The 12,544-nt window shown below is 40.5% G+C and overlaps 1 protein-coding gene across 1 annotated transcript; it reads right to left on the bottom strand.

The window, feature by feature from the left end:
* Positions 1-6,791: 6,791 nt before the first annotated feature.
* SDHAF4 (succinate dehydrogenase complex assembly factor 4) lies at positions 6,792-10,760 on the bottom strand. Its single transcript, XM_054997890.1, has 3 exons — positions 10,393-10,760; positions 8,250-8,402; positions 6,792-7,081 (listed from the first exon to the last, which is right to left on the bottom strand). The coding sequence occupies exons 1-3, from the start codon at positions 10,433-10,435 to the stop codon at positions 6,972-6,974; spliced, it is 306 nt and encodes a 101-aa protein (XP_054853865.1). The 5' UTR covers positions 10,436-10,760; the 3' UTR covers positions 6,792-6,971.
* Positions 10,761-12,544: the final 1,784 nt, after the last annotated feature.

Here is a 12,544-nt window from a genome sequence, read left to right as displayed (position 1 = left end):
TTCTACTGATAATCCTAGAATACTAGCTTTTAAAGATTTACTCTTGAAATAGTTACAGAACTCCTACTACTACAACAAACCCAGTATGGCACAATCTTAGTAAACTGGAGAACCAGGTTTTAAGACAATTGTGTGTATGTGGCGATCTCATTTTCAGTCCAGCAGATAAGGGTTGTGCAGTGGTAGAGTGGCACAGATCTGAATACATTAAGGAAGTTTATAGACAACTTGATAACACATCTCATTACAGAAAATAAGTATCTGATCCCACCAGATATAAAAAAGAAACTATAAATATCTTAGAAGAAGCCTTATTGGTCTTACATTATTTGTTTGTTTATAGTTTATTTCATTTATACACCTCTTTTCACCTCAGTGGTGATCTTAAGTGACTTACATCATTTTTTCTTCCATTTTTTCCTCACAACCACCATGTGAGGCAGGTTAGGGTGAGAGTATTTGACTGGCCCAAGATTACCCAGCAAGCTTTCCTGGCAGAGCGGGATCACCCATATCCTAGTCTGTCACTCTTGTCACTTCACCACACTAAATCAACACGAGTTTCTTTTGGATTCTGAGTGTAGGGTGCCATAACTTTATCTTTTGCCAAAGATACATTGAAAAAAATATTTCAGTACCAGGACAGCCAATAGTTTTAGGCTATGGTTCAATTTTGGAACCCCTAGCTATGTATTTGGACCATTTTTTAAAACCATTTGTTCTTAGGATAAAGTCTTGTTTGAAAGATAACCTTGATTTTTAAAATGACATTAATAGTATTAGGTTAGCTATAGAGGAAATTTTATATACAAAAAATGGGGCATATATCCCGCTTTTTTCCCTGACCAGAGACCCAAAGTGGCTTTTCGCACATTATTCCTCTAACATATGATGGTCCTTACTGCCATGTTAGGGATATTGATAAACACTGGTATCTCGTGGTTGACATCCTCCAGTGCAAGCCGAAACTGATGTTTACTTACAGATGTACAAAACCCCCCAAAGACATGCAAGTTCACAGCAAACAATCTTGGGGTATGCCAGTCGTCCCCGTTCACTTCCTCTGCCCCTGGATTGTGCTGTTGATATCAAATTTGAATTTTTTCCCCTTCATGATGGTGGTGGAGGGCATATGTGTTTTGACTTTTTCTTCCTGGGCTTGGCAAGTAATTTTGCTCTAGCTTTATCCTACATCTATAAACAGAGACAAACCATGGACTCGTGTGTGTGTGGCTCTGATTTCTTTGAGTTCTTCTGTATCAATGTTGTTTTAATGTACATAATGATTATTCTAGTTAAGGCTAGAAGGCTCATGGGATGTACAAGGCAACTACTTGCTTCTGTAGATGTCATTTGTAACTTACTTGGTGTGGTTGTTGTGAATTTTCCAGCCTGTACTTGGTGTGTTTTAAGAATTTGGTGTGTTTTAAGAATTTGGATACAGTTCATTTTATCAGATACTTTGTAATGCCTATGACTTTGCATGCAGTCTAGTGACAATTATGCTAACTCTTTAGAGTCATTCAAATAGGACTTTAGATGCTTTTATAAAAGGTATGAACTAACTAAGAGCATGTATGAGTTGGCACAAGCTGGGCTGGATGTGCTTGAGTGAGTAGGCTTTACAGCAGAGTTTGGACACCACATTTTTCAAACTATGACCTAAACCATAGGAATGATAGCAGCCAGCTGTGATTATGGCCATGTGATTATGGCTACAGCTACTTTCAGAGCCTTCAGGGAGCCTGAGCCAAGAGAAAGGACAGGACTCATTAGCAACCGAAAGTCACATTTCAGTGGACATCAGTACAACAGGCTGAAAACAATCATTCATACAATCAGCCAGAGAGTCAAGAGACCACTCACCACTGCTTCTGCACAATCAAGAGCAAATTTGGAACACTTGGCTTTGGGACACTTCTCAACTTCAAGGGTTCGATTGAATGTCCTTCCAATATTTAATTTCTGTTTTGTTCCTGAAAACAACCAAGTTGACTAATGACAACACAATAAAGTAGTTGAAAAAGTAGTGATATGAACCAATCTGAAACTTCAAGTTAATTTCATGTATCACTAATGTTTGAAACATTCCGCTTCTGAAGTTGACTGGTAGCCTGACTGCACTTCCACAAACAAGTTTTATTACTATTCAGTTTCTCAGGCCAAGCTCTAGCAGGCTCCATGTAACAGCAAACTGGGCTATTTAACAACAGTATAGCCTTATTAATTTAATCTTAAATCCTTAAGTGCTGGAGCTTTTTATAGTCATAAAAATATATTACCATAGTAAACAAAGACTAGAGCAATCTATTGTCCTAAATTCAGTAAGTGTAGTCATGTGCATTATTTACTGGGATTTGCTTAAGGACAGAAAGGAATCCTATTTGCATCATAAGAAATATGATCTTCAAAAGGCAGCACTTAATGGCCAAAATATTCATTCTTTGTTCAAATGGCAAAGGTGCTTAAGAGTTTGTAGCAGTAGTACAAATTAAAATTACTGAAGTACAAAACAGCTTGCCTAGTGTTACTGCATTTCCCTTTGCACTTTATCATTGTAGGTAGGTAAAGGCAGTCCCCTGTGCAAGCATCAAGTCATTACTGACCCATGGGGGGATGTCACATCATGACGTTTTCTTGGCAGACTTTTTATGGGGTGGTTTGCCATTACCTTCCCCAGTCATCTACACTTTACCCCCAGGAAACTGGGTACTCATTTTACCGACCTCAGAAGGATGGAAGGCTGAGTCAACCTTGAGCTGACTATCAGCTTCTGCCAGGATCGAACTCAGGTCATGAGAGCAGCGTTCCCGCCAACGTGCGCTCATGTACTCTGGCACACGAATTTTTAGTAGCCAGCACACAGCCGGAAAAGCCCAGCACACAGAGAGTTGCCCTTGGCCTCTCTGTCCCAGCTCTGGAAGCGATGGCGGTAGGAGAATGCCCGCACAACCTCTCTGCAGGCCACCAAGCAGACTTCCTGTCGTGCGCTGTCTCTCCACTGCCGAGCAGACTCTCTGTCCCGGCGGCAGGAGCCAGAGAAGGACGCGCTACCCGTGCAACTTCTTTGCCGGGGAGGCGGAGAAGCATGTGCTGGTGCTTCCCATGTGGTTTCTTTGCTGGTGGCACCGGCGGGAGTCAGAGAAGCACGCACTGGTGCTGCCCACGCAGCTTCTTTGCCAGCTTGGGAAGTGAAGAAAATGGCGGCCTGCACAGCTTCTTTGCTGGCCGGGAGCTGGAGAAACACTTGCTGCCCGCATGACTTCTTTGCCGCGAAGAAGCCTCATCAGTCATCATCAATTCCAGCGCTGAAAGCTGGAGGCGGACGCAGCGGTGGGAGCTGGAGGAGAGGGCCACCAAGCAGCTTCTCTATCGATTTGGTGAGGAAACAGCTTCATAGATTAAACAACGAGAACATAATTTTTGCCAGGACCTGAATGCTACCTTATTAAATTGCACTTAACACTGAAGTGCATGAATATTCTTATTTTGGCATCATAAACTAATTTTTAAAAATAGGAGGAAAATATAAGAGATAATAATGAGGCTTTTGTAATGTTATAGGTATAAAGATCAGGTTTGGGGGAAAGGCAGTAAGGTTCTTAATGAAATTCACAAGTGACTCAATTTTAGGCCTTCCCACAGGCCTTACTCCCATAAACCAGAACTCTAGCTCAGTTCTTACAGAGTGTCTTGCTCTTGTGTGTAAGGCCTTATGAAGAGTTCTGTGTGCTTTGTAGGTTCTGTCTGTGTTGATTCAATACAAGCCACAGAACAAGCCATTGAAATTTTGTTTATGTAGAAAACCATTTACCAAATTACACAAATGTTACAAATAGACTACTGTTTGCAAAATTACAGCCACAAAACTGTTTGAAAGTAGTATTCCAATAAATTTATTTGGCTGAAACAAAGCACCAATGGTTAGGATCCTAAGCAAACTTACTTTTTTTTTTAACACAATTATTTTTTTACTGAAACATCTACAGTCACCCTCAGAGGATCAGAATTATCACTGGTGTATTCTTGATCTAACAAATTAGTCTGTAGTTTATGTTTGTATGTCTGTAGACTGAAATACATTTTTTTAGAAAAAAGGAGGTGTGCTCATGCTCACACAACTGTAATGCAATTTATTGTTTCATCCCAGGAAGTAGATTTTTGGCTCAGCGCTGCACAGCTTAATAACAATAACAACAACAACATTCGATGTTTAAGTTGCAATCTCTTTTTTTAAAAAGGCACTCTTAAAACTTCTATGCAAGTCAGCTCACAAAATGAATTTTTGTGCAAGTTTTAGCTCACAAAAATTTTTTTTGGCTCACAACACTGCATAGCTTAGAGGGAACTCTTTGTGAGAGCAGAGCTTGGGCTGCAGTACTGCAGCTTACCACTCTGCACCATGGGGCAGAGTGGCGCAGAATAGCAGACAAGAATTTGTTCTCCCAGGTCTTTTCCATAGGAAAAAAAAGAAAAGGGGCCATTAGCCTGTGTCAGTTTCTTAGTTTGTGAAAAACATACAGAATTTCCAAACAAAAATCTGTACTATATCAAATACATAATTGAAGAGGTCAGGAAGGCTCCCACATTTCTATCATTTTGCAAAATGTAGAAAACAAATGTTCAGTAGGGGATTCTTATAGATATTAGAACTACAGCATAATCATAGAATCATAGCGTTGGAAGGGGCCATACAGACCATCTAGTCCAACCCCCTGCAATTGTTCATGAGAGTACTTTTGTAAGAAAACATGTAGTATATTGCAGTGTGTTTTGTATGTATCATATGCTTTTACTGGATTGTATTCTGCCTTTGTAACCCACTTTCTGCATTGTTTATGACAGTTTGAATTGTTTTCTAGTTCCATAATCCTAGTCCTATTGCACTTTTTAAATATTTTGTAATCTACCTTGAGTTTCAGTGGAAAGGGCAGGCTATAAATAGATAAAATGCATGATGATCTACATCTAAATTTAAAACCTAAGTTCTAACATTTCGCACAAGATCTAAATATAAAAACTTGGTACAAAATTGTAGGATAGAGCAGATAGCACCTAGAATTAAGAACATTATTTTTCAACAGATTTTCACTCAGTTTTACACTGCAAGAGTTTCAGCTTCAATAAATATTAATGTAGGAGAAAATACTGAGTTTCTAACATAATAATTAACCCCTTCTCTTTTTGATGTTTTAAAGTTTCCACCAAAAATTAGGGTTTTTTTTGTCCAGTTCTACTTCCTGCCCCAGAACACAATTCCAAAAAACCCCAACCCTGTTTTATTTTTCCAAAAACTGGTAGTACTGTCCTCAAACATTCCTTCTTCAAATCCTCCAGTCTAGAAAAGCAAAGGTACTCATCATATATGATGTACTCACACATTTTTAAATAATTAGACCAGGCACCAAAGTACAAATTTCTAACCAGAATTTGTACACTAGTAAATGAGCTTGCAAGAAAACTCTTCACCTAAATGCAAGTCAATGCTTATTCATTCTTCTGATATTCTGCCATAGAATAATGATAGCATAATCCAAACTACCATTTCATTCAGAGGAGAGCATGAGCATTGGGAAAATACTGGCAAAATGTATTGTGGGAGAAGAATCACAACATAGTTTAAATATGTAAGCTTCTAGGGAAAATACATAAACATATAAGGATATTAGTGAGCAATAGCGTAATTTCTCTGGAACTATAATTCTGCAGTTTTCAATGTGAAATCTGTCCATTTTTTATCATTATTACAGTCCATCAGATTTTAGGCTGGAATTTTTGGTCCCTTACTTGGATTTTATACAAGAATCTAGGAGGTATCTTAGCATGTGGCATGTTCCAAGTAGTGCAGCTGTTAATAATTCAGTTTTGCATAGTTTGTGGAAAGCCAGGAGACTGGGAATTTCCCTGACTTCCCCAGGCAGGCCATTCCATAAGTGGGGGCTCCCACAGACAAAGTATACATATGGAAAGCTGTAAATTTTGCTCAGTTGCAGGGTGGTATCTGTGGAAGGCCGTGTTCAGACGAGCAAAGTTGCCATGGCGGATGATGGGGGAAGAAGCATTCTTGAAGATATGAGGGGCAAAGGCCATGAAGGGCTTTGTATGCGACAGACAAAACCTTGAACTGATGGGTAACCAGTGGAGTGACTCAGAATGGGAGTAATATGCATGCTTTGCCTAGGTCCTGATAGTAAATGAGCTGCTGCGTTCTGCACCAGCTGGTCTCTGAGTTGACTTTGAGGGGAGATCTATATAAAGTACGTTACAACCGTCTAGTGTCAATGTTACTGTGGAGTAAATCCAGGTGGCCAGATGGGCTGTGTCAAGGTAGGGGGCCACCTTCCAGCCTAGTCTGAGATAAGGCCTTTCTTGCAGCTGCATTCACTTGCTTCTCTAGCAGCAGTGCTGGATCCAGAATAACCCAAGGCTCTTAACTGAGTCAGCCAAGATTGAGAACCAGAATTAATTCAAAGTATGTGGTAATTTCAACATGCTTTACTGATACACGGCAAAGGAACCTTTTCATTAATCTCATTCCTACATATGTGGGCAGCAAAAGATAAGCACTCTGATAAGAAACCAGGGCACATAAGAGAGCAATCAAAAGCTTTGCTGCTTGTCTAATAAATATAGATTTTCCATGAAGTTACTCTGAGCTTATGAAAACTTAATGGGAAGGCGAATCCCACTGGGACTGACTCCCAAGTAAGTGTGAAGGAGACTGTAGTCTTCGCAAAATTCAACCAACTCTTCAACAAGGACTAGATCAAAAAAGGCAAACAATCACTATAAGCGGTACTTAAAAGTACATTTATTCACAGGAAGTTTCCTCCATAACTGCCATGGCATAGATGCTAAAAGCACATAACTGCACACACAGATACAGAAAGAAAGATTTCTTCATTTGGATAAAATGGCTTCATTTACTTGACCTTTACCCAAATATATCATGATGAAGATTATGGAGCCATTTAAAAATCTATACAGCGTCCTTTCCGCTCCCAGTCTCCATAACGAGTTGGTTCAGGGCCTTTGGGTCCACCCTTTTCTTTTGTTATAGGATTGATGTCATCAGGAAATTCTAGGGTAAATTAAAATGTGAATGAATAGGCAGTCCTACTCAGCCATAACACTCATAGTTACGTGCATGCACATAACACATCTACCTGTGGAAGGAAGGGGAATAGTCTTGTAGAAATATTTTGCTATATCTCAATGGAACAGTAGTCCTGAAAGTAAAACTTGCATAACACCCTGTACATTCTGGGCTTGGGCCATCCAAGTGACTTAGCCCAGAGTAATAACTTTGACTACAATCCTCAACAGAATGCTGTTTTGAAGTAAGCCTTGCTGAATAAAATGGGACTTACATCAGAGACGACCTGCTTAGGAGTGCTCTCTCAACTGTCTTGTAAAATACTATTTTAATGCCTCCGAATATGGTGAAATGTCCTTACGTTTAGAAGAAAGGACAATGAACTGATGTTTGAAGGTCCAGAATCTCTAAATATTTTATGAGATACCATATAGGAAATCAGTCTGCATCAGCAAATGAACATAATAGAGGGGGAAAAATACCAGCAAACAAGAGTGCAGTGAAATGGATGTAAACGGCAAGAGAGTTGTATCTGATTTCAAAACAAGCTTATTTTAGCAGCAGAAATTGGTGGTTGAATCCAAAGGTGGTCTTCTGCATGCGGAAGGCATCTTCTACTCATGGAAGGACCTCTTTATACCTCGTAGTACAACACTGAATCTAATCCAAAGATACTGTACTGCTTGCACAAGATTTCACACAACTTCTTGCACATGTGGAAGCATAAGATGCACAATACAATCTACCTAGGATAGCATTATGTGCATTCTTGTGGGTTTGTAGAAGACTGTAAACAGTTATTTCTCTTTCGGTCATGGTTCTCTGACTCCAACCCTATGTTTACAATTAAGTCAATCTCTTGCAATGTTAATATTAGAAAACGGAAACAGATCTATTATACAAGGGATCCCTGCCAGATGTGCAGTATCTAAGACCTCTACCACCTAAAATCACCTTCCAATACAGAAAAATAAATTATGCTGTTTTTAATACTACTAACAAAATGTTTGCAATAAGGCCAAAATGAATATTAAAGATTTTTCACAGATTGTTGCCAGTATTGCTGACTCAAGAAATTTGCATCATTTTTCATGACTGGTCAGCATCATTTTTCAAAAGTTCTTATGTATATTATACAGAAAAAAACACTTACTTTCTAGTGGCTCTTTCTCTGCAGTGGATTCCTCTGACTCATCAAAACGACCTACAGGCAATTTTGGTTTCTTAAGTGGTTGCTTGGTGGGCTCAGCATTTCCTTTGGTGCTAAAGTTAGCACTTCCCAAAGAATTATGCAGCACAACTGACCCTATTATATATAAACATAGATTATTCAGGAGTTTTCATAGAATGCTGACAGTCCCAATGTTTAAATCAGCCTGAAGGAATAAAAAAAAATAAAGTAAATGCTTTGAGGCATGGTCACCATATCATGGAGAGGTTTAATATTTGCTTATTTTTAGTTTTGGATTTTGAAAGGTGCCTTGGTAATGAATAAAACAGGACCTCAGATCCAGTACAAATCTTTACTGCTACCACTGAGGATTGGAGCCCAACCAATGCTATATAATAACAGATCCACGTAAAAATGTGTCAGCTGTAACACTATACAGCACAGATAAAGTTCTCCCTTCTTCACAAACAAATGCAGTTATGGTTATCTGTTTAAATATGGAAGGCCTTCAGTATGATTAACAGAAATGACTTTGGAAGGAATTTAAGAATTTGCATCCTCCAAATTAGGATTGTATGAGAAGCTGCCTTATACCAAGTCAGTTTAGACTTGAGGGGAGTGCCCTCAAGTCTAAACTGACTTATGGCGACCCCTGCTGGGGTTTTCAAGGTAAGAAACTAACAGAGGTGGTTTGCCATTGCCTGCCTCTGCAACCTTGGTCTTCGTTGGTCTCCCATCCAATTACTAACCAAGGTTGACCATGCTTAGCTTCTGAGATCTGATGAAATACTTGCAGTAAAATCCTAAACAGCTACACAGCACCCTTTTAAACCTCCTGATTTCAAGGAATTTAGGACTGCACTCTAATTTTGTCTAGCTTCACAGTGTTTTCACCGTGGCAACAGCTCTCTTAGGAGTTTTTCCTACTGTGCTTTAACTGAAGATGCCAGAGACTGTGGCCCAGCTTCACAAAGACAGACTCCCTTACCAAGGATTAATGCATCTGGAATAATGTAATAATCATCTGTAGGCACCACCAACCTAGATCTTTATCTTTCCAGTCCTAAGCATGTATTGTAAGACTGGATGAATACTTTAGCACTTTACGACCGGGATGGTCTAGGCTAGCCTGATCTCACCAGATCTTGTAAGCTAAGCAGGATTGGCCCTGGTGAATGCTTGCATAGAAGACCAGGGTCTCTACACAGAGGCTGGTAATGGCAAACCACCTCTGAATGTCTCTTGCTTTAAAAACTCTGCTGGATCACCATAACTCAGTGGTAACTTGATGGCATTTTCCACCACCATATGAATCTGAGTAAACAACAAAGGAAGTCACAGATAGACAGCTAGAGGAAACATATACTCCATTCAAATTGCTGCCTGAAACAGTGCACCTGACAAAAAACAATGGGCTTGTGTAGAAAATTTGTTAGCATTCCAACATGTCACAAAAAGTGTTGTAGTTAGGGGTGCTACTCTTTTTCTCTGCCAAAGGCACAATGGTTCAGAAAAGGTTTTTTAAAAGTTACATATTTTCCTATGGCCATACTAGGAAGAACTGTTACTTCACCACGCTGTACCTAAGGGATATTAGAAAACCGTAGGCAAGGTCACAATTCACCATCTCTTTAAATAGCTTTGAACTACGGGATGGGACAAGGAGATGGACAGCTACGATTTCACCGCTCAGATACAACAAAGCATTCACACGAACAACCCAGTCAACTAAGAATATAATCCCTTGATTAATTCAGTCATTTAGATGTTTATCTGAATCCATTGCCCATGGAATTATGCCTTTAAAAGCAATCTCCCTCCTTCCAACGTTTCGTTAACATAAAGGACAGGGCAAAAAGCGAGCGAAGGTGGTTGGATTGTTTTAAGACTGAGAAGACTCCCGTGGAAATTCCCCCTTTAGCCCTGTCCCTCAGTCTACGCACACGGTTGCTGTGAGCATAAAGGGGAAGGGGGAGACCATCTCTCTGCTGCCCTGAGCTTCCTGGAGGACGGTCAGGATAAAATCAGGATGCCTCCATTGAATAAAATCTCGCCCCGCCGAGATGACGCCTGTAGAAAGCCGGGCCTTTCACCCTCCCAACTCCGCGCTCCGACAACCACTTACTAGGAGGAGCGATTAAAGATCGGCCCAGCAACCTCACAGCCATTTCCCGGCCGGACCCCGGAAGAGGCAGACTGCTTGTCAGGCCTACTGGTTGCTCTGGCGCGCCTCCTATGCGTCTGCGATGCAATGGCTGCTTCTGGCCGGGCCCCCTTTCCCGTCAGAGTCACAGCGCTACTGGGGGCCGAGCGGCTCAGAACAAGCGGAGACAGAAGGGGGAAAGCAGCAGCCAGCAGCGAGGGACGGCTAATGTGGGGAGCGAATCCGGCGTCTCGCTCACGGGCTCCAAACAGCCCGACTTGGGGCTGCCGCTGCCGGTTACAGCTCAGCCTGGGAAAGAGGAACAGACAACAGATGTGCAAGTCCCTCAGTCGCATCTTCGTAGTAGGCAGGCTGCCGGAAGTGCATCTATTGAAGCGACCTAGTAAGCCCACCCCACCAGGTATTTGGGAGGCTGGGCCCAGGGCCGTGTTACTTACTTTATTTATATCCTACTTTCCCCTCCAAGGAGGACCCAAACTGGCTTACATCCTTCTCCCCTCTTCTGTTTTATTCTCACAACAACCCCGCGAGGTTGGTTAGGCCGAGAATGTGCGAATAGCCCAAGGTCATCCAGCAAGCTTTCATGGCAAAAGTTTGGCCTTCCAATCTCTCCCTACTGTGTCCTAATCAAATATGGGCCTGTTATGGTTTAATTCAACCTTCAGTGTGTGTGACAGAATGATTTATCAATTCCTTTCTTCATGTCAAAGCTTACAATATTTGCTGGCCTTGAAAATTCAGTTCTCACATTATTGTGGCATAACCACCTAAAATAGCATTTTATTTATTAATACTGTGAAAAACTATGCTGCTACAACTACTGTTATTCCAAACAGGATGAAGGGTAGCATTAGAAAGGAACACACCTGCCTTAACTGTTAAAATCACTTTGAAAAGGAGCAGTACCTTCTTAGAAGAGTTTTCAGATCCTTATTCAAACACGGAGTTAGGTGAGCAGCCTCAGTAAAAAATCTACATACTTCTGCACCTCCAAATTAGGCTTTCGGCCACTCAAAGTCCTAAACATCTGTGACTGTGATTGTTCTTTTGAAATGCTCCTCTGTGGCCCAAAGCTTCAATTTTGCACAACACATTGCAATGTGATGGATCATAACAAACTTGGAGGCTTAATTCCTCAAAACCAAATCATTTTAGCTGTCTCCCAGACTCTTGCAAGTTACTTGTTTCATGCTCAGGCAGGAGTTCTGATCTGTCTCAGCCATGATGTTCCGAAACCATTTATATTATTTTGTTGCTCTGACTAAAGAGTCAGAGGCCTTGATTTGGGTGCCCCCGTCTTCTGAAATTAGATGGATGGTGACCCAGGAGAGGGCCTTATCAGTAGTGGCACCAAACTCTGGAACTTTCTCTGCAGGGAGATTCACATGTTCCCGTCTGCCGACTTCCACCAGCAGTAGTATTTGTATTTATTTTAAATTCTGGTTTAAAATTGTTTTAATGGTGCATTTATGTGTTGGTATTAATAGCTTTTAAGATGATATTTTAATTTGTATGTTTTACATTTGTTAGCCACCTTGGCAGACCTGTGAGTGCAGAAAGCTGGGGTAAAATTTTTGAAGATACAGTAATAATAATCGCAAATGCCACAATAAATTTGTTAAGTCTTTATTTAAGAGAGATTTTTAGAAAGGGAAGAAGGTTGTAGTTATAGTAAATTAAGTTTTATAAAGCAACGTATTTGCATATTTGAGCAAAGGTGTCAAATAGGTAAAAACAATAGCTGTATATACAAATGCATTCTCTGCTGCAGCTCACATCTGGTGGAATGGCTAACTGGATGAAGTCAAGAGGCTGCTGCCACACATCTATCATTCCATAGAATGTGTAAAATAGAATTGTGCTGGAGGGCATTTTAATAAACAGATTACACTGTTGTTTTAAGTGTGTAAAGTGGATTATAAATGAAGCAAGGTAAATTTAAAGTGGCTTGAGACTGTTACTTTGTCACAGCAGAGCAACACAACTAAGGCTCCAATATCTAATGTAAAATGAAACGCTAATAATAACCAAAGTAGCAAACCTGGCCACCATCAGACAATACATACTCTAGGGCCTCCCCAATGTATTTAGAAAAACATGACTTTGTAACATA

Source organism: Eublepharis macularius, chromosome 1 (assembly GCF_028583425.1).
Source record: "Eublepharis macularius isolate TG4126 chromosome 1, MPM_Emac_v1.0, whole genome shotgun sequence".
In the NCBI taxonomy this organism is placed as follows: Eukaryota; Metazoa; Chordata; class Lepidosauria; order Squamata; family Eublepharidae; genus Eublepharis; species Eublepharis macularius.
This window is presented reverse-complemented; position numbering and strand designations above follow the sequence as displayed.